Source organism: Canis lupus, chromosome 10 (assembly GCF_003254725.2).
Source record: "Canis lupus dingo isolate Sandy chromosome 10, ASM325472v2, whole genome shotgun sequence".
Classification (NCBI taxonomy): Eukaryota; Metazoa; Chordata; class Mammalia; order Carnivora; family Canidae; genus Canis; species Canis lupus.
The window spans coordinates 11,132,611-11,155,677 of NC_064252.1; the positions used below are offsets into that span (position 1 = coordinate 11,132,611).

The 23,067-nt window shown below is 35.9% G+C and overlaps 1 protein-coding gene across 5 annotated transcripts in view; it reads left to right on the forward strand.

The window, feature by feature from the left end:
• Nucleotides 1-23,067, forward strand: part of NUP107 (nucleoporin 107) — a 48,496-nt gene that overhangs the window by 13,853 nt on the left and 11,576 nt on the right. For all 5 annotated transcript variants that reach the window (XM_025476652.3, XM_025476656.3, XM_025476653.2 and 2 more), the window contains 12 exons: nt 631-679; nt 5,234-5,305; nt 5,903-5,991; nt 8,061-8,139; nt 10,106-10,219; nt 14,454-14,544; nt 14,691-14,767; nt 16,750-16,809; nt 17,459-17,604; nt 17,935-17,983; nt 21,427-21,496; nt 21,798-21,916. In XM_025476652.3, coding sequence (XP_025332437.1) covers nt 631-679; nt 5,234-5,305; nt 5,903-5,991; nt 8,061-8,139; nt 10,106-10,219; nt 14,454-14,544; nt 14,691-14,767; nt 16,750-16,809; nt 17,459-17,604; nt 17,935-17,983; nt 21,427-21,496; nt 21,798-21,916 — 1,015 coding nt within the window. The remainder of the gene's footprint in view (nt 1-630; nt 680-5,233; nt 5,306-5,902; nt 5,992-8,060; nt 8,140-10,105; nt 10,220-14,453; nt 14,545-14,690; nt 14,768-16,749; nt 16,810-17,458; nt 17,605-17,934; nt 17,984-21,426; nt 21,497-21,797; nt 21,917-23,067) is intronic.

Sequence of the window (23,067 nt, forward strand, 5' to 3'; positions counted from 1 at the left end):
AAATAAGCTCTGCTCTTTTTGCTATGTATCATTTGTAATGCCTTGTCATTAGACCATTGTTAGACCATTGTTGGGGGTGAGTTAGAAGGGAAGAGGGAAATACTAGGTTATGAAGCTGGTAGCTCCCCAATATATGTCATAATGTTTTAAGAAAAGTGCTGAAAATTACTGCAATACTTAGGAGAGGATAGATAAGAAAAAGAACAGAAAAACAGACTTTATGTCAAGTGGCAGTTGGAAAGAAGTTAACCACATTTTCCTTCTCTCAGATGCCCAGTAATTTTGGCTCATTTTGCTTTTTCATTGTGATGAGAAAATCTTGAAAGTGAATCAGATTACTTAATTTTGCAATGTGATAAATTATATTAAAAACTTAGGAGGGGTGTACACTAGTAGGTCGCCATGAAAGACATTTTGCAACTTGTATTTTTAGTAAATAGCAGTTTTATTCAGGTGTCACTATCAGATCCAGAAGGTATTTATTACTTGTACCCTTGTTTTTAAAGAATGATTAAGTTTAATTGGAAACTCATTTGTTTATGCTGGATAGAATGCAAGTTTGTGTATGTATATAGTTTAAAACGTGATATGTAAATTAAAGATTTTTTATTTTGTGTTATTTTTCCTCAGAGACAGAGTACAGTCTGCGTTAGAAGAAGAAAATACATTTGCAGTTACTGTAAGCTCAAGATTAATTTTTTCCTCTATAAAGATTTAAAAATTAAAATGGCTTTTAGTAATAGAATTTGATTTTTGACCCTCCATCTTGAGTTTCTTCATTTAAAAAATTTTATATGTAAATAAAAGATAACAATCATAAAATAATCAAATACTGATTTATATTATATAGAATAAAAGGTAAAAGTCCTTTTTTATCTCTTACTCTTCAGTCTGTTTGCTACTAGACACTTTTCAGTGCATCCTTACATGTATATACATACCCATAGTTTTTTTAATGTATAGTATGATTTCATTTATACATGATACTGAGTTTCCTTCAATATTTGTTTTCTTTTTCATGTCATTTCATGTAGATTTACCATATTTTTTTCATAGTTTGCCAGAGTATAAATGAACTATAATTTTTTCAGGCATTCTGGTAAGCAACATTAGGTTGTTTCTAATATTTCTGCTATAGCAATCAGTAATGCAATGAACATTCTTTGTATGTATGTATTTGTTTGTTTGTTTATTTATTAAGATTTTACTTATTTATTCATGAGGGACACAGAGAAGGGGCGGGGAAGAGGCAGGCAGAGAAACAGGCAGAGGGAGAAGCAGGCTCCATGCAGGGAGCCCAGTGTGGGACTCAATCCCGGGTCCACAGGATCACGCCCTGGGCTGAAGGTAGCGCTAAACTGCTGAGCCACCCGGGCTGCCCCATTCTTTGTATTTATATATTCCAGTATTTCCTGCACTTCTGGAAGTGAAATTGTTGAGTCAGAGTTTGATACTGTCACATGCCTTCCCAAAGGAATATACTGATGGGTGAAAATGTTTAATACCAATCATTTGATGTTGTTGATGGAAGGAAGGTGTGTCACTTCAGCATGGATATCACTGATCATTAGCAAAGTGGAGTGTTCTTCATTCTTAAGCAATAATATTCCTAATCAAATTCTATATTCATATCCTTTGCTTATTTTCCAATTATTATTTTCTCTTACCTAAGTTAAAGATATTCTGTTACTTGTCTTCCAGCTTTATTAAAGAGGTGTTTGTCAAGTAGACATTTCCATTTTTATGTGCTCACATCTTTCAAGTTTTTTTTTTTTTTTAAAGAAATGAGCTTTTATTTTTTTTTATTTATGATAGTCACACAGAGAGAGAGAGAGAGAGAGAGAGAGAGAGGCAGAGACACAGGCAGAGGGAGAAGCAGGCTCCATGCACCGGGAGCCCGACGTGGGATTCGATCCCGGGTCTCCAGGATCACGCCCTGGGCCAAAGGCAGGCGCCAAACCGCTGCGCCACCCAGGGATCCCAAGGTTTTTTCTTTTAAGATTTTATTTATTTATTCATGAGAGACACAGAGAGAGAGAGAGAGGCAGAGACACAGGCAGAGGGAGAAGCAGGCTCCACCCAGGGAGCCTGACATGGGACTCGATCCTGGGTCTCCAGGGTCAGGTCCTGGCCTGGAGGTGGCGCTAAACCGCTGAGCCACCCGGGTTGCTGGACATCTTTCAAGTTTTCCTTTGTCATTCATTATCTTGTGTCTTGTTAAGGAAGGCCTCTCCTATCTATAAATATTCTCCAATGTTTTCTTCTGAACCCAAATCTTATTTTCTACATAATAAGCTCTCGGGATTCACCTGGAGTAAGGTTTGTCTCTGAAGTAAGAAAGAGACTTAACTTTTTCCCAATGAATATCCGTTTAGTCCAACACCACTTATCAAACAAATATGTTTATCATATTTACACATAGGTCTTTTTTCTTTTATTAATTGATTCATTTGAAAACCAGTATTAGACAACTTGAGTCTTTAAATTCAGAAGTTTTGCTATTTGGTAAAGTAAGTCTTCCTCCTCATTTAAAAATACATTTTTGCACATTTTTTTCCAGCTGAACACTACAATATTCATTTTTATTTTTAAGTCTTATTGGGATATTTATTGAAGTAGTATTGAATTTGTAAATTTGAGGAGATAATGACCTCTTTACATGTTGAATCTTTCTGTTTACGATCATAGTGTATCTCCATTTACTTGGATCTTTTATAGTTTATATAAATCTGTACTCTATTAAAAGTCTATATAAATCTTACTGTGAATGGATCCTCTTTCGTATTACATTTTCTAATTAGTTATTACTGTCAAATAGAAGATTAATGATTTATTTGTAGAGCTCATAATTAGCCATTTTTCTCTGAACTCTTACTAGCTCCAATTGGTTTTTTCATTTGAATTTATCGGGTTTTCTATGTTGGCAGTAATCGTCCACGCATAGTAAGTTTCCTTTAGTCCTTCTAATCTCTTATTTCTTTAACTTGCCTTATGACATTGACTAGGAGCACCTGTATAGCATTGATGAATTGTGTTAGTAATATCAGGCATTCTTCCTGACTTTTGATAAGAATGTTTTTGTTTTATTTCAGATTAGGGTTTGCTTTGGGATGGGTATTGAATGCAATCAGAGTGTTTTTGCTTCCATGAATATCTGCTTTAATTTATTAATGTAATGGTTTGCATTTTCCTAATGTTGAATTATCTTCAAGTAGGATAAACTGTCATGATATATTCCTAAATATACTGCCAAATTTTATTAGCTAATACTTTATTGAGAACTTTTGCAAATGTATTTTCTTTTTTTTTTTTAAGATTTATTTATTTATTTATGATAGACATAGAGAGAGAGGGAGAGAGGCAGAGACACAGGAGGAGGGAGAAGCAGGCTCCGTGCCGGGAGCCTGACGTGGGACTCGATCCCGGGACTCCAGGATCACGTCCTGGGCCAAAGGCAGGCTGCAAACTGCTGAGCCACCCAGGGATCCCCTGTATTTTCTTTTTATGTGACTTATTCTCATTCAGTTTTGGTGTCTGAATTATGTTAGCTCTCTGGAACAAGATCATAAATCTCCCATTATTTATTTTTTACTCTGTTGGAAGAACATAGAAACTGCTTGTTCTTTAAGGACTTGGTAAAAATATGCCTTTAAAATTATAAGGACAGGTAGTCTTTTAAGGTTTAATTGCTTTTTATTTTCTGATTACAAAAGTAATTCATGTTTAAAGCAACTATAAATCAAAAAAGGAGAAAATACACATTTTTATAGTAAATGATTTCAACTATACATGTCTGTTAATCTCCTTTCACCAAAACTATGTTTACTATCTTTTCAATCTTTTAATTTATTCTACAAATACTGTATATTCCAATCAAGTGACATGTACATGGTGGGAGATTATCATATATTTGGTTATTTATTGAACTTACTAGTTTTAATAGTTGTCTTGATTTATTTTCCTATCTACAAATAGTGATGACTTTGGCTTTTTTTTTTTTTTTTAAGATTTTTTTTTATTTATTCATAAGAGACAGATAGAGAGGCAGAGACACAGGCCAAGGGAGAAGCAGACTCCATGCAGGGAGCCTGACGTGGGACTCGATCCCGGGTCTCCAGGGTCACGTCCTAGGCTGAAGGCAGTACTAAACTACTGAGCCACCCAGGCTGCCCGTGGCTTTTCCCCCCATACTTATTACTATTTAGTTCTTTTTCTGGTTTTATATATTAGCTAGAACTTTGAAAGTAAAGTTGAATAATTACAAGAATTCTTTTAATCTCGATTTTTAAAAGATTTTTATTTTTTAAATTTGTTTTAAAGTTTTTATTTACTAGAGAGAGTGTGTATGAGTGAGAGTGAGGGGCAGAGGAAGAGGAAGAGGGTGAGGGACAAGCTGAGCAGGGACCCTCAGATCATGACCTGAGCTGAAGTCAGATGCCTAACCAACTGAGCCACCCAGGTGCCCTTGTCTTCTGGATTTTCAAGGAATGTCTCTCTACAATAACTTTTGCTATAGGTTTCAACTAGATAGTCTATTATGTTAGCAAAATATTCTTCTATTTCTAATTTATGAAGATATTTTTATCAAGTGACATTTTGGCATCTATCAAGATGTTCATGTTGCTTTTTCCTTTAACCCACAAATAAGATGGATTAATTAATAGATTTGATCCGTACTTCTACTAGTCACAATATCTTACCTTTTGATATGCTGCTTAATATTACTTGCTAATATTTATATGAAGTTGCATTTTAAAGTCAGTCTTAAGATCCTTGCATTGTTAAGTTTTATTACCTATCAATTTCTGTGTAGGTTGATAAAGAATTTGACATTTTAATTAATTAATTAATTAATTAATTTGAGTTTAAAGTTTTTAAATGTTCACTTTCTGATATGTCACATGACTATATGCTGCCCTTTATTAAGATTTTTTTGTTTGTTTCATTTTGTTCTGCATTTTATTTTTCCATACAACATCATCTCTGGGGAAGTAAGCTTTTAAAATTCTAAGTGTAGCCAGATAATTATCAGGTAAAAGCAGCTGCAAGTTGATCTAGTTTGAAATTTACTTACGAAAATTTTTCAAACATGAATATACAGATTTATCATATGGTTAAATGTTTATGGGTAATTAAATATAATTATGTCAGATTCACTTTTCCATTTGTATTAAAATAATATTCTTAGAGCATCTTTTTTTTTCTTTCCTTTCTTCAAATAATTTTTTAATAGGCTCTTAATGCCAGTGAGAAAATGGTGGTGGAAGCATTATTTCAGAGAGATTCACTTGTCCGACAAAGTCAGGTATGACTAGAATTTTGAATTTTTTTTTTTAAGATTTTATTTATTTATTCATGAGATTATTCATGAGAGACACAGAGAGGCAGAGACACAGGCCAAGGGAGAAGCAGGCTCCCTGTAGGGAGCCTGTTGTGGGACTTGATCTCGGATCCCGGGATCACACCCTGGGCCAAAGGCAGACTCTCAACTACTGAGCCACCCAGGCATCTTGAAATATTTTTTTATGAAACATGGAGAAAAGGTAGATGACATAACAAGAACTGAAACTTTTTAAACTTAAAACATTAAGATCTTTTTGATTTTTTTACATAATAAATAAAAGGCATGAAGAACCTTGTTCTTCAATTTTTGAATAATAGCCCTATTATTTCTAGCCTTTTAAGAACTGTATTATTCCTATAGAAAATTTCATTCTATGTCTTAAAAAGTAAAAAGTGGTTGGAAAAATTGTTGGTATTTTTTTAAGTAGAAACCTTTTTTTTTTTTTTTTTTTTTTTTTTTTTTTTTTTTTTTGAATTAAGGATAGAAATACCACTTCAAATAAAACACTAACAGATATTATAGTTAACACTCTTTTTTTCTTTTTTCTTTTTTTCCTAGCTGGTGGTGGATTGGCTAGAGAGCATTGCCAAAGATGAGATTGGAGATTTTTCTGATAATATTGAGTTTTATGCAAAATCCGTATATTGGTAAGTTACTAAACATTTATTCTTTTGGTTTTTTTTTAAGATTTTATTTATTCACAAGAGACACACAGAAAGAGAGAGAGGCAGAGACACAGGCAGAGGGAGAAGCAGGCTCCATGCAGGGAGCCCAACATGGGACTCCATCCCAGGTCTCCAGGATCACACCCTGGGCTGAAGGCAGTGCTAAACCGCTGAACCACCCAGGCTGCCTTAAACATTTATTCTTGAAGTCACTCAACATTGGTTTTGTTTATTTATCTTTCAATAAATAGTTCTTACTAGTAAGCTTATTCAGTCTGTCAGCAAAACAGATAAAAACCCTGCATTTATGGTGTTATAATTGTTTAAGAGACTTAGACCACAAATAAATATTTAGCCTCTTGGGTAATTAGAGCTTTGAAAAAAAGGATAGAGGATAAGAAGATGACAGTGGGTCCAACTTTAAAATAGAAAAGGTAATCAGGGCAGGCCTCTCTAAGGAAGTAATAGGTAATGAATGAAAGCAGGCAAAGCATGCAAAAATCGGGGACAAGTGTTCTAGGCAGGAACAGAAACTGCAAAGATCCTGAAAATGTAAAGTATTTACACAAGGAGGCCAGTGTGAACACAGCAAAGTATGGTAGAAAATGAGTTTGAAGAGAGTCAAATCCTATAGGACTTTTATAGGCAGGCCAGGGTAAGGCTGTGGGATTTTATTCTAAATGTGATGGAAAACCTTAAGAATTAATGACATGGTCTGATTTGTGTTTTTCAAACAATTACCTGGCTATATTTTCTTAGTAATTGTAATTCAGTCATCAAGAAGATACTTTAGCTGTGTTTCCAGCTACTTGTGATTGTTTAAAAAAAGACTTTGGCCACTACTTCCTGTAGTACTTTCAAATTAATTTAGGACCTTGAAACCAAAAAGTATCCTTAGGTTAAAGGGACAATTTATTTCAAGATTTGAAGAAAAAGTTCAGATAGTGCTTTAATCCAGTAACATTATGTCTGTACAAAGTCTGCAAGTTCATTATTAGATCTTTTCTCTGCTTAATTAGGAAATTAGAGCTATTCAGTGTTTGTTAAAAATGAACTCTTGAGTAATTGTAATTTTTCTGGGGAAAAAAATTTTCATTAAAAATTTAGAAATTTGGGCAGCCCGGGTGGCTCAGCGGTTTAGTGCCGCCTTTGGCCTGGGGGGTGATCCTAGAGACCCGGGATCGAGTCCCATGTTGGGCTCCCTGCATGGAGCCTGCTTCTCCCTCTGCCTGTGTCTCTGCCTCTTTCTCTGTGTGTGTGTGTGTGTCTCATGAATAAATGAATAAAATCTTTAAAAAAAATTCAGAAATTTAAATTAAAATCCCTAGTTAATTAAGGTTTGACCATTTTTAATGGTCAGTCTCCTTTTCTTACTGATCAGTGGAACAGAATATAGAACCCAGAAACTGACACACACTTAGATGGTCAGTTGGTATTCAATAAAGGTGTTAAAGCAATCAATGGCAGAATGAATGTCTTTTTAACAAACTATGCAGAAAAAACTAGACATCTATGCAAAAAAAGGGTCAACCTTGACACCTCCCTCACACCATACCCAGCATTTAATTCAGGATGAATCACAAAAGCTAAAACCACAGACCTTTTAGAGGAGAGCATGGGAGGACATCTTTGTGTTTGCGGATAGGCAAGAATTTCTTAGGTCGTAGGAAGCAGTAATCAGGGAAGATGGATTGGACTTCATCAAAATGAAAAACTTCATTAAGAAAGTGAAAGAGGACAAGCCACCCACTAGAAGAAAGATGTAAGATTGTAGCTGATAGAGAACTACTGCTCAATAATAAAAAGATAATGCGGTAAGAAAAGGGCAAAGATTTGAACAGATACCTCACAAAAGCAGATAGATGAATGACCAATAGACATTAAGCATGTCCAGCATTGTTAGTCATCTGAGCTAAAATACCTCTTTCTATTTAGCATTTTTGCATGTTTTTCTGAGTTTGTCCTCTGTTTTTCTTGCTTTGACTGATTTTACTTTTTTAATAGACCTATTAAAATAACCCCTGTAAAAAATTTTGTACTTTTTCTTGCAGGGAAAATACTCTGCATACCCTGAAACAGCGGCAGCTACCTTCTTACATAGGAAGTGTCCGTCCCCTTGTCACTGAATTAGTAAGTTTCTTTGAAATGAAAGTTGTCTTTGAGGTTCCATGATTGTTTTTTAAAGGCTGAGAATTTTTCTTCCTGTGGATTCTTGTTTTGGTTTCCCAAAGGTCTGCATATACTGTTTAAAACTACTTAGTTGTCTTTTGATTTTGATGGAATATGTTTGAACATATCTATGGCGCATGAATTATAAATAGTAAAAGATGGTAGAGAAAGAGATTTGCCAGCTTTAAAAACTAATATTGGTCTTACAGTAAGGTTTGACTTTAGCTGTAAGGTAATGACTTATGAAAGTTCTTGTATCTAAAAAGCAGAGGGCAGCCCCGGTGGCGCAGCGGTTTGGCGCCGCCTGTAGCCCAGGGCGTGATCCTGGAGACCCGGGATCGAGTCCCACATCAGGCTCTCTGCGTGGAGCCTGCTTCTCCCTCTGCCTGTGTCTCTGCCTCTCTCTCTCTCTCTCTCTCTCTCTTTCTCTCTCATGAATAAATAAATAAAATCTTTAAAAATAAAAAAATAAAAAATAAAAAAAATAAAAAGCAGAGAGAAAAAAAGCTTCAAATTAGCTTGAGGTTAGAAAGGTCATTCTAGAATTTGAGTAATAGGAATAATAGTAGATATGAAAAGAGCAGGAGTCTAATTCTTGTAGAAATAAAGAAATAGAGCTTTGTGACAGATGGAGACATGTGAACTAAATGTTTATTATGAAAAGTGGGAGAAATAAGTAACAATTGGGAAAATTGATAGAATTCCATTGGGTAACAAAAGTGGTCTTGATGAAAATTGTTTGGAAACTACTAGAAGATCTTGAAATAAATTCTAGCTAAATTACCTTGCAGCAAGCAACTAAAAATCATTTAAACATCTGAAAAAATCATTTAACATCATTAAAAATCATTTAACATCTGAAAGTGATGATTTCCTTCTTGCCAGAAAGAGAATATGTTCCAAAACTGAATGATTGCATCTGTCTGCAAAAAATTTGTGAAAGAGCTATTTTACCTATTACATACCTTATTTTCTGAATTGATACTCATATTAGCATATACTTAGTAACATTTCAAATAAGAGTCACATTAAAATTAAATTAAACTTCACTTAAAATTTACCATGAATATCATGTGTGCTATTTGTTGGAAAAATAAGGACAATATGTTATCCCAATTGTTTAAAGGCACATTTTTTTCTGTCTATTAAAGAGTAGGTGGGAATAACTGTTTTAGGTGGATTTTATTTATTAGAAATTTGTTCTTAAAATTTTTTTTTATTGGACACCTGTGTGTTTTCTATGGCCTTTGTTTTATAATGAGCTCTCTCCTCATATGTCTCAAAAAGTACCAGCTAAGCATTTTCAAGTCACAGAACATATTGTCGACTCTTCCTTTAGTTTTCCTCTGTACTCATTCTCCATCTAGGCCTGGTTCTGGTTAGAATGAACTTGGTTGTGTAGTTGCTACAACAGGGTATGTTATGTCAGCTTGAATGATGAGCGGTGTTTTTAGAATTACCTGGTGAGGCTGCCATAGTGCTGTTACTGCCTTGCCTGACCTAGGCATGTACCTCTGCAGGGCGACAGAGTGTTTTGAATGGGCAGCAGACAGTTGTGTGGGTATCTGGAACACTTGTGATACTTTCACTCCCTTTGTTAACTTAATAGTAACTAAATCTATTTCAGTATATAAACTCAGGAGATTTATCATTTCTTGGTGATGTTTATTTTATTTTTAAAGACTTTATTTATTTATTCAGAGAGACAGAGAGAGAGAGAGAGGCAGAGACACAGGCAGAGAGAGAAGCAGGCTCCATGCAAAGAGCCTGACGCGGAACTCGATCCAGGGTCTCCAGGATCATGCCCTGGGCTGCAGGCGGCGCTAAACCACTGTGCCACTGGGGCTGCCCTCTTGGTGATGTTTAAAATGTATGTGGGTACAAAGAATTTGTCATTAATGATCTTTTTTTTTTTTTTTTTTGGTAGGACCCTGATGCTCCTATTAGACAGAAAATGCCCCTTGATGATCTGGATAGAGAAGATGAAGTCAGATTACTCAAGTATCTTTTCACTTTAATCCGTGCTGGAATGACAGAAGAGGTAAGTCATCTATCCCTGCTTCTTCAAAGTCAAGGACTCACTAAGTTGGAAGGAATCTTTGTGACCACCATCTGTCTCCTCAATGCAGTAATCTCTTCCACCCTATTTCTGGATCTGCTTCCTGTTTGAACATTTCCAGTGATAAATACATTGCCTCAGAAAACAATACATTCTTGTTTGTGTAACTCTAATAGAAAATTCTTTTTAAAAAGTCAGACTTCGGGCACCCCAGGAGGCTTAGCGGTTTAGTGCCGCCTTCGGCCCAGGGTGTGATCCTGGACACCCAGGATCGAGTCCCATGTCGGGTTTCCTGCGTGGAGTCTGCTTCTCCTCTGCCTGTATCTCTGCCTCTCTCTTTGTGTGTCTCTCATGAATGAATAAATAAAATCTTTAAAAAATAAAAAAAATAAAAAATAAAAAGTCAGACTTTGCCCTCTGTATTGTATGTACTGCATACCCTAGGCATATCCCCATTATTTTAAGTTCTGATTTTTAAGAGTTGAGAATGAGTCTGATCCTAATTGCTCTTCTAGGTGACAATATTTACCCTTGAATGGTCCTCAGACTTCTTTTAATCTCACTTTTTAAAGTCTGTTTTGTGATAGGTGAGGTCTTATATACAGAATGTTAAGTATTGGGACACCTGGGTGGTTCAGGGGTTGAGCGTCTGCTTGTGGCTCAGGGCATGATCCTGGAGTCGCAGGATCGAGTCCCACATCAGGCTCCCTGTGAGGAGCCTCCTACTCCCTCTGCCTATGTCTCTGCCTCTCTCTGTGTCTCTCATGAATAAATAAATAAATAATATCTTTAAAAAATGCCCCAGAATTCTTTAAAGGAAAAAAAAAGTTAAGTATCTAATTAAACAGCTTACCTGGAGGACTTTGCTGACTCTTGAGGTGAGGCAGTCTGACGCCTAGGAGCTTCAAGCTTAGAGTAATAGGTGGTACCTGTTTTGCAGTCTTCTTGGTGATGTTCTTTAGTTGGATATATGTTAGTTCAAACTGTTGTGATTTCTTATGGTAGTAAGTCTTGAATTATTAAGCATCATTCTTATTTATCAGTTAAGAAAAGAAGTGGTTATTACATACCCGTTTACTCAGAAAATATTTACGTTCCAGCCACTCTACCTGGTGATGTGGAGAGTAACTAGGAATCACAGTGGCAATTAAGGATGTATTTTTAAAAAAACAAAACAGGCGCCTAGGTGGGTGGCTCAGTTGGTTAAGTGTCTGCTCTTGGCTTAGGTCCTGGTATCAGGGGTCCTGGGATTGAGCCTTGCATTGGACTTCTTTCTGCTCAGCGGGGAGCCTGCTTCTCCTTCTGTCCCTCCCCTTGTTCATGCTCACTGTCTGTCTCTCAAATGAATAAATAAAATCTTAAACAAAACAAACCCAGAGAACAAAAATGTCACATTACTGAAAACCTGAAAAACAAAAACTATCAAGTCCCGCTATCTCTACATAACCACAGATAGAGGTGGGATTTTGTTTGTTTTTACTTATAGCAGTCTTTTTTTCCTGCCTCTGTTATTCCCTTAGAGGTAGCATGGGCTTCATTAAAGTCCATGTTTTCCATCATTTCTATTTACAGGCAAACAATAATACAGTCCTGAAACCTAGAGAGCTTGGGTGACTTCCAAGGTCATAGGATTAGTGAAATAATCAAGGCTGGAATGCAAGGCTCTGATCCTAATTCAGTGCCTATTCTGTTACAGTGTGGTCTCTCTGGCTCTACCACTCACTGGCTGTGTGTCCATGAGTAAGCTAGTCACCTTTGTACCGCTATTTGGGAATAGATGATAATCTATTGATCGGTCACATAATGAACACCTCTCTCTTGGGGTTCATATGAGGATCAAGGGAGTTAATTCATTTGAAGTACCTAGCACAGTGTCTTGCTCATAGTAAATATTTAATAAATGAGAACTCTCATTATTAACATTTTCATGTTACATATGGTAATAGAGTCTCAAAAAGACAAGAGAACAAGATTTTTTTTTCTTTTTCTTTTTTCATTTTACTTTTTGACCCTCTTCATCCATTTCTTTTAACCCCCACCTCTGGCAACCACCAAATCTGTTCTCTGTATTCATGAGCTTGTTTTGTTGTTTACTTTTTTAATTCCACATATAATAAGAGAGGTTACATGATATTTCTTAGTCTGACTTATTTCACTTAGCATAATGTCCTCTAGATCCATCCATGTTGGTTCAAATGTTAAGATTTCATTCTTTGGCAAAATAATATTCCATTGTATATCTATATACCAAATTTTTTGTCCATTTATCTGTCAGTGAACACTTAAGGTTGTTTCCATATCTTAGCTATTGTAAATAATGCTGCAGTGAACATGAGAGTGTGTATGTATTTTCAAGTTACTGTTTTTGTTTTCTTCAGATAAATACCCAGAAGTGGAATTACTGGATCATTTGGTTTTTCTGATTTTAATTTTTTGAGGAACTGCCTTATTCTTTTCCACAGAGGCTCACCCAGTTTACATTTACCAGCAATGGGCAAGGGTTCCCTTTTTTCCACACCCTTGCCAATGCTTGTTATTTATTATCTTTTGATAAGACTTTTCTTTTGTACCTTTTTGAACGTAATCATAATCATAGTATATATAATACATTGAAGTTTTTTTTTTAACAACTTTACTGGGATATAATTCACCTACCATGTAATTCATCCTTTATATTTTATTTAACAAGTCAGTAGTTTTGGTACATTGCATTATTTTTTTACACTGTGGTAAAATATATATAACACAATTTGTCATTTTAACCATTTTTTAGTGTTAAAAAATAGTGTACATTTAGTGTACATTTCAGTGACATTAATCGCATTTACAATTTTATGAAACCATCACTACCATCTGTTTCCAAAGCCTTTGCATCAACCCAAACAGAAACTCTGTGACCATTATGTAGTAACTCCCCATTTCTGCCTCTCTCAGCCCTGGTAACATTTTTTTTTTTTTTTTTTTTAAGATTTTATTTATCTATTTATGAGAGACACAGGCAGCGGGAGAAGCAGGCTCCATGCAGGAGACCTGATGTGGGACTCGATCCCAGGACTCTAGGACCAGGCCCTGGGCTGAAGGCGGTGCTAAACCGCTGAGCCACCCGGGCTGCCCTCAGCCCTGGTAACTTCTGATCGACTTTCTGTCTCTATGAATTTGCCTGTTGTAGCTATTTCATATGAGTGGAATCATGCAATATTTGTCTTTTGTATCTGATTTATTTTGCTTAGGAAAATGTTTTCAAGATTCTATGTATAGTTTTTACCCTTCCCTTTTTAAATAGCATATCAACAAATTTTTCCATGTTACTATATAGCTTTAAAAATTTTTAATGGTCACAAATCCAGAATGATGTTGGGGTCGGATATTCTTTAACTGGTTATATTAATTGGGTTCTCTAGATTCAAATGATAGAAACCCAACTCAGGTTATTTACGAGGAAGGAATTGATTGGCTTATGAAACAGGAAGTATAGAAAGTTATTTCTGGTTTTACACAGGATCCAGAGACTCAAAAGATGTCATTAGGATACCGTCTCTTTCTCAGGCTCTTGGCTCTGTCCCTTGTGTCCGTGATGGCCACCAGCAGCCCCAGGCTTACATTCTCCTGCCAGCTAGCAATTCCCACAAAAGAAATGTGTCTCCTTTTCAGTATCTCCAGCAAGAACCCTAGGAGGATTCTTGTGAGATCACATCCCTAATCTTAGAGTTCTGAGGTGGGATCATAGAATCTTACCCTTACGAGGAGATGTTTCGTAAAGAGGTGATGTATCTATCTCACTGGTATATCGCGTTGGTTAGTCTAAGCTCGTCTGATTGGTACAGTTAACATAAATACCAGTGGGCTGATGAGCACCTTGTCATTACAGAGACTTAACAGTGTTTTCATAATACTTTTACATGAATCAACCTCTTTAGCCCCATTTATTTCTAGCAGAATTAAACGTCCAGAGGCACCGCTGGGCACCATGGGAGCCAATTAGTAAGCCCAAAATCAAAGAGCACAGGGATTATTAGGGAAAGAAAAGGGCAGAGACCACAGAAAAATGTCGGTGTTGGTGGCAAAGTGAAATGCCCTTACCAGTTATCTACATTGTCCTTTGAAGCATTGTACTTTATCTAATCCTGACATATATTGCTTATACTTTTCTATAAGGCACAAGTACTTTTCCAACTGCAGTGGTTATATGACTAACTGCTCTTTTTTGTTTCTAAAGGCACAACGACTCTGTAAACGCTGTGGTCAGGCATGGAGAGCTGCAACACTTGAAGGCTGGAAACTGTATCACGACCCTAATGTTAATGGAGGTATTTTAGTAGATTTTATTCTGACAAATGGAGATATATTTAGCTCTAAATGCCAGGATTATGAAGCACAGCTTTTGTTTTTATAAATTGTTGGAATTTGAGTTCTCTATTTTAAACTAAATTTTATTTCTTTTACTGTTTTATAGGAACAGAATTAGAACCTGTAGAGGGGAATCCATATAGGATCATCTGGAAAATAAGTTGTTGGAGAATGGCAGAAGATGTAAGATACAATAAAACATTTACTGATACTGATTTTTACTTTAATTAATTGCAGGCCTCCTGAAGGTGCTCTGAAACATTCAGAGTGGTATAACACCAAAGCTTCTGTCTCAAAAAACTTTTTTTTTTTTAAATTAAGTAGGCTTCACACCCTACTCCACTACCCTTTAGGGGCTCGAACTCACAACCCTGAAATTAAGAGTCACATGCTCTACTGACTGGGTCAGGCAGGCACCACTGTTTTCAAAAAACTTATCATCAAATTGAAGAATGGGGGGCAAGCTTAACTAATAATCAGAATTATTCAGATACAAGTACTAAGAATTAAACACCGATAAAAGGCAAAAATATAGAAGTAGTACCAAATGCATTCAGAGAATAAGCATTTGGCTTCCCAGGAGAGAGAATGGAATTGCACTTTAAAAAATTACTAGGATTTGAGTTTGGGGGCATAAAATAGAAGAGGAAAGAATTCTTGGTAGTATGTATAGTTGCAAAACTCAAGGGAAGGTAGTAAGTCTATCCGGTTGGAGGAGAAAGCTCACAAAAGGAAATAGAGTTAGTTCTATTGTGACATCACATAACCTGTACATTCCTAAAAAAAAAATCACTACAGCTGCAAAATTGTGCCAAAAACCCACAGGCCTTTTGGGGAAAATAGAGTTGAGAGAACAGTACTCGAAAACCATCAGTGATACATCAAACGTAAAAACTTAAACATTGTTAAGACAGGAAATACACAAATGCTACAATAAATGCAGTACTTTACATTGGAAAACAACTGAAGTTTACTTGTGGAATTGAGTGTCAGGCGTTTGCAGCTTGTGAGTGACTATGAGGAATAGAAGGAAGTTAGCTGAAATCAAACTGAAAATTGTAACACTTGATATGGATGGAATTGGTGTATAATACACCTGATGAAGTGAGGTAACAGGTGGATGTTTCAGGTATGTTACTTTTGTGTATCATAATTGGCTCCATTCTGCTAGATGTAGTTTATGGCATTCACCTAGTATTTCTTGTAGATGAAATTATGCATTATGAGGAATTTCCCTTATGTTGAAATTGTTCCTTGATTGATCTATTGCATTGGAACAAATTTGGATTTTCAAAACAAAGGTTGTAAAAGAACTCATGGAAAAGATGATTGAAAAAAACTAAGAACAGGTATTGGTGATCCTCAAGTGTTGCTCTAAAGGAGTATATCATAGATAGTAGTGAACCATCAAAACCTCGAGGGCACACGACAACAGTGTTTTAGGAAGATGGGTGACATGAGGGTAAAAAATAGGCTTAAAAATTAAGTGTACTAAAGTCTGAAAAACTAGTTAGGAGACTATTGGAACTAATCAGACACTAAGTATTAAGGGCCTGTCCTGGGATAATATTGATAGTGGAAAGGAAGGGAGCAAGAATGGTCAAGAGGGTGATTGGAAACAAAGGCAGAGGGGGACTCATTTATATAGAGAATGTCTCTGAAGTTTCTTGTTTAGATGATAAGAAAGCAGGAAAGCCCATCCATAGAACCTAATAATAAAAATAATGATTTGATGAATATAATTACTCCTGCTTAGGAATTCAATGCAAACTGATGCAGGACAGGTCCCAGGTGCCTTGTTTTGATGTTCTTAGAGAAGTATCAAGTAGTGTTAGGTATTTCGGGACCTCTAGGGGGGAAAACACCTACACCAGATCTATTTGGAATAAAATTTGGCTATGATAAGTAATCATAGCATCTGTTGGAGTTGGATCTTTCGTCCTGTATTTGAAATTTAGACAGTTGATTTTTCCTGAAGATTCCAGCACTGACTATATCAGCAACCAAGGAGTCTTCCCTTCTTTTTGCCCCATTAGATCTTTAATTAAAGTTTAGAAACTATCAAGTGAATAAATCAGTTTAGAAAACATTGTAAAGTTCCAGATGATGAAAAAAATTGACATACTAAGAAAAACTATTTCAAATTTATACTCCTTGTATTTCAGGAACTTTTTAACAGATACGAGAGGGCAATTTATGCAGCGTTAAGTGGGAATCTCAAGCAGGTATGTAATCTATTTTAATTCTTTTTTTTTCCCCCTGTGGAACAAAATCAAGTAGAATAGTGATTTGAGCTGCTTAATTTCATCTATCCCATAATACCAAACAATCTTTTAATACATGGAATCAGACTTTAATTTCTAAGAATTGTCAGTTTAGTTATTATACATATGTAAATATATTTACAACACACATTTATTGATGACTAATAGTGCCCATAGGTTTATACAGAGGTGTACCACTAAGGCACAATGACTGTTCAGATTGTCTTGTAGGCGTGTGTGCTTCTTGCAAACCCCACCTGCATTTTATAGCTATTTGAGGGCTGTTATAAGAATTAGTTGAAGCACCATCTTACATCAACATGGAAAATTGATGCAATTGTGAACTGACTACGGAAAAAATCTTAACAGTTCAAACTTTGTAGGAGATATGGTGTGGGTGGGGGTAAAGGGTTAGGTTACTTGGTATGGTATTTTACAATCCACTGTATGTTAATATCATTAAGATGACTTTATAGTCCATATCAATGGAAGTAACTGCCTTTCCCTTTTTTAAAATTAATTAATTAATTAATATATTTTTTATTTTTTTATTTTTTTGCCTCTGCTGTTGACTATGTGTATGTGTTTTTTATTTGGAATGGGGATAAAGCTGCTTCCCGTCTGTGACACCTGGGAAGACACAGTATGGGCTTACTTTCGGGTGATGGTGGACAGTTTGGTAGAACAGGAGATCCGGACATCAGTGGTGAATCTGGATGAAACTGAAGAACTCCCTAGGGAATATTTGGAAGCAAAGTGAGTTTGTTCTGTCCTGGTGATTTGTAGTATGCTCTGTAAAGTTTTATTTTGTAGGGATCCCTGGGTGGCGCAGCGGTTTAGCGCCTGCCTTTGGCCCAGGGCGTGATCCTGGAGACCCGGGATCGAATCCCACGTCGGGCTCCCGGTGCATGGAGCCTGCTTCTCCCTCTGCCTATGTCTCTGCCTCTCTCTTTCTCTCTCTCTCTCTCTCTCTCTCTCTCTGTGACTATCATAAATAAAAAAAAATTAAAAAAAAAAAGTTTTATTTTGTAGCCCTTGTTCATATTATTAATATTGTTTTATCCCTTTCCTGTTTTCTTTTTAAAGTTGGACCTTAGAAAAGGTATTTGAAGAACTTCAAGCTACTGATAAAAAGGTAAATATTAATAGGAATGTTTTAGGATAACTGGAATAGGAAACAATGAATGTTACGCTGTTGAGGCAGTGTAGTTGAAAGGCAAAAAATATGTATGAAACTTTGTTATATTTTCTCTTCTTTTTCTTACCTCTTAACCTAATGAAAGACATTCTTTAAAAGCAAGAGATTTAAATCCATATTTAAATTATACATCATTTCTGTCTCTTTGGTTTAGGATTGGTATTATCTAAAAATAAGGCTAGGCCTGTAAGCTAATTTATTCCTTTCTTTTTGAAGAAGAAAAATTTCAGTGGAAAATTAACAAGACTTTTCCTAGATCTTAATCTAATATTTTATTAAGTAGTATTCTCCTAAATAATTTTAAATAACTGAAATATATAACAAAATAATCCAAAGATACAAATAAAGCCTCTATAATAACTTCCTCTTCGCTGCTTTATGGTTATTCTCATTCCCCAGAGATGATAAAATATAAAGCTATGTAATCTTCCATATCTTTCTCCAAACTCTTAAAAAATGTGTAAATAATGTAGATATCCCAAGGTAGAATTTTGATTTCTGTTGTTGTTTTTTGTATCATACTACATACATTACAGCCTGGGGGGTGGGGTTGTTTTGTTTTGTTTTTATTTATTTATTTACTTTTTTGAGAGAGAAGGAGAAAGAGATTGCATGAGAGAGGAGCAGAGGGAGACAGAGAATCTTAGGCTCCATGCCCAGTGCAGAACCCTAGCATGGATCCGGACACAGGGCTCAATCTCATGACCTTGAGATCATGACCTGAGCTGAAATCAAGAGTTAGATGCAAAAAAAAAAAAAAAAGAGTTAGATGCATAACTGACTGAGCTGCTCAGGCTCCCTACTTGTTTTTTTTGTTTTGTTGTTGTTGTTTTTTTTTTTTTTTTTCATGTAATGATATTTTCTCCAAGTTAGTGGATATACATTTAATGTAACCTGACTTACTCTTTTTTCATTTTTTTATTCATGAGAGAGACTGAGAGAGAGGCAGAGACATAGGCAGAGGGAGAAGCAAGCTCCCTGCAGAGAGCCCCATGTGGGACTTGATCCCAGGACCCTGGGATCACGACCTGAGCCAAAGGCAGATGCCCAACTACTGAACCACTCAGGTGCCCCTGTTCTTTTTTAATCATTCCTTTTTTGATGGTATTTAGGTGGTTTCTAGCATTACGGTGAACATTTTTATATACATATATGCTTATCTATTAGTCCTGTTTTAGGATAAGTGTCCTAAAAGCAGGGTTGCTGAGTTAGAGGATAGATGTAAATTAAATTAATTACCTGGTTGTAGCATTTAATTCATACTCCCATAAGTAGTTTATTGATACGGCCATTTCCCTGCAATCTCACCAGTCCCAAATGTCACTTTTTGCTAATCATCAAATTAGGTGGGAAATAGGAACTTACTGTTCTACTCTTATTTCTCTATTTATAAGGCTGAGCAAGTTTTTCTATGCTTATTGACTGTTTGTAAATTTCCTATTCAGATCTTTTAGCTACTTTTCTGTTGAGTTTTATCTTTTCCTTATTAGTATATATGATCTTTCTGTATAGTAAAGAAATGAATGCTTCTTCTGTCAAGTGTTTTATTTTACCAGTCTGTTATTTTGGAGATTCCAGCTAATTAAAAGTAAAACAACAAAGTAAAGTAATAGATAAGAATGTTAGAAAAGGGGGAATATTTACATATGGTAAAAATATAAATTTAGAAACTCAAGATTCAATCAGTTACTAGGATTAATAAAATAATAATTAATAAGACCTTTTAAGTACCTAAATTCAAGACATTTATCTGAAAAAAAAATCATAGCCTGTCAGTACTTTTTATAACTAATTAGGAAAGGACTTAGTGCTCCCCCCAAAAAAGTCCCATTTAAATTATTGACCTAAAAAAAAAATTATTGACCTAAACTATAAGATACATAGGAATAAAATTGGTAAGGAGTTTGAGGACCTTCGTATAGAAAATATAGAATCTTATTGGAAGACATGAGTAAATGTACCATGTTCCTGGATGAGAGGATATGATGTAAATATTAGCCATTCCAAAATTAACATAGATACCTAATAACTCCGATTATTTCTGAACAGAAGACTTTACAAGTAGAAGGATAAGTGAGAATGGCAAGAAAATTTGGAAAAGACTCATACGCAGTATTTGCCTACTCAGTAATGAAACAATGTAATTATATGCAAAACTATATGCAGTTAGCACAGGAGTGAATAGATCAGTGAAACAGAGAAGTCCTTATTAGATCCAAGTATGTATTAAAACTTAATAGGTGATTGAAAATGATCTTTCATTTCAAAGGAAGGACGGTTTATTTACATACATGGTATGCGCACGATTGAGTTTCTATATGGAGGAAAACAGCTAAATCTCTACCTCACGCCACATATTAAAATCAGTTTCAGATGGAGCAAAAATTTGAATTTAAAAAAGAATGAATGCTAAAAGAAAATTCAGATAACAAAATAAAAATTAAAATATATTTAACAAAAAAGAAACTATATGTTTCCAAACAATCCAACAGGTCACTTTCAGTTTTTTTTTTTTTTTAATTTAATTTGTTTATTCATGAGAAACAGAGAGAGAGAGAGAGAGTCAGAGACACAGAGAGAGAAGCAGGCTCCACGCAGGGAGCCAGACATGGGACTCGATCCTGGGTCTCCAGGATCAGGCCCTGGGCCAAAGGTGGGGCTAAATCTCTGAGCCACCCGGGCTGTCCCTTCTTTTAGTTTTTTCTGCACTGTGTCTAATCACTATTTTGGTGGTTTGTGTTATGTTTGGTGCTGTGTGCAGAAGAGAATGTGCAAGGAATGCTTTCAAGAAGTGCTGTTCACGTTCAAAGGAATCTTACAGTTTGTTTTGCTTCGGTTACATGTGCCCTTTCTGGCTCACCATGAAGTGCCAAGAAAAATAGCTAAAAAAAATTTTTTAAAAAGATTTTATTTATTTATTCATGAGAGACAGAGAGAAAGAGAGAGAGAGAGAGAGAGAGAGAGAGAGGCAGACATACAGGCAGAGGGAGAAGTAGGCTCCATGCAGGGAGCCTGACGTGGGACTCGATCCCAGAATCCCAGGATCATGCCCTGGGCCAAAAGCAGGCGCTAAACCACTGAGCCAGGGATCCCCAGTAAAATATTTTTTAAAAGAAGTTTAATAAAAAAAAAAAAAAAAAGTTTAATAATATTCACAGAGATTAAATTGCTTTATCACAGTTCTCTACTTTCAAAGATTGTTGTTCACCTTGAGTATATTTCAAAGATATTGTCTTTCTCAAATTTGTTTTGATCTAAGACCAATCATACGTAACTTTATCTTCATGTAGTTTCAAAAGTTGATGATTTAATTTACTAATGAATACATACTATAGAATGATCATTGAAAGATTTATAGAAAATATAACAATTTTTTTCAGAGAGTTTTGGAAGAGAATCAAGAACATTATCATATAGTTCAAAAATTCCTTATCCTGGGAGACATTGATGGTAAGATACTATACTTTTATTTTACTTTCTATGAGTTCTGTTTTCTTATCAATTTTGTAAAAAGTTATCAAAACAGTGCATGACTCACCACATCTTTGTACCAGCCTATTTGAATGCAACTATTAATTGTTAGATAATAGAGTTTGAATTTAATCCAGGGTCTGTTTTATATAGTGGTTATTAGCAATGAGGTAGTGATTTCAGAGTACTCTAGGAATACAGTGAATATCCTTGGTAATGTTTATTTCTGTTCTTTTGATTTTTATCCCTATTGTTGAATTTTTGCTTTGATGGCTTGTAGGTTTGATGAATGAATTTAACAAATGGCTTTCCAAAAGCAGAAACAATCTACCTGGACACCTCCTCCGCTTCATGACTCACCTCATTTTGTTTTTTCACACTCTGGGACTGCAGATCAAAGTAAATAAAAAAGAACAGTTTACTCTCCTTTGCAAGGCTAATGCTATATGCTTCTCATTAGGAAAACAACTTTGTTGTTGTTTTCTAGAAATGGTGGTAAGGGTACAGAAGTCTTTTTTAAAAAAAGATTTTGCTTATTTGAGAGAGAGAACGAGTTGGGGGGAGGGGCAGAGGGAGAAATAGACTGGCTGCTGAGCAGAGAACCCTATGTAGGGCTTGATCTCAGGACCCTGGGATCATGACCTGAACTGAAGGCAGATGCTTAACCAGCTGAGCCACCCCGGTGCCCCAGTACAGAAGTCTTGTATATAGTCTCCTATGGTCACTCAGTGATGACTCACTGTGGGTGGTCCTTTAGGGCTCTAGTCTGTGGGTGCAGAATACCAGTAGTTATGTGGTGTTCTTTTTTTTTTTAAGTAATTCTTTTTAAAGATTTTTTTAAATTATTTTTTTCTTTTTATCTTTTTTAAGATTTTATTTTTGTTTATTGAGGCACACGGAGAGAGAGAGAGAGAGAGAGATTGGCAGAGACACAGGCAGAGGGAGATGCAGGCTCCATGCTGGGAGCCTGATGTGGGACTCCATCCAGGGTCTCCAGAAGCACACCCCTGGCTGCAGGTGGCGCTAAACTGCTGGGCCACCGGGGCTGCCCTTTTTAAAGATTTTATTTGAGAGAGAGAGAACACACATGCACAAGCAGGGAGAGGGACAGAGGGACATGCAAACTCCCCGATGAGCAGGGAGGCTGAGGTGGGCCTGGATCTCAGGATCCCGAGGTCATGACCTGAGCTGAAGTCAGGTGCTCAACCAGACTGAGCCACCCAGGTGCCCCTACATGGTTTTTAATAAATTCATAACTTTATCCTCAATCAGCTAAGCTAACTGAACCAGACTAGTTTTTCTGTCTGAGGTTTTTATTTTTTATTTTTTTCTTTTTTATTTTTATTTTTATTATTTTTTAAAGATTTATTTATTTATTTATTCATGAGAGAGAGAGAGAGAGAGGCAGAGACACACAGGCAGAGGGAGAAGCAGGCTCCATGCAGGGAGCCTGATGTGGGACTCGATCCCAGGTCTCCAGGATCAGGCCCTGGGCCGAAGGCAGGTACTAAACCACTGAGCCACCCAGGCTGCCCCTGTCTGAGGTTTTT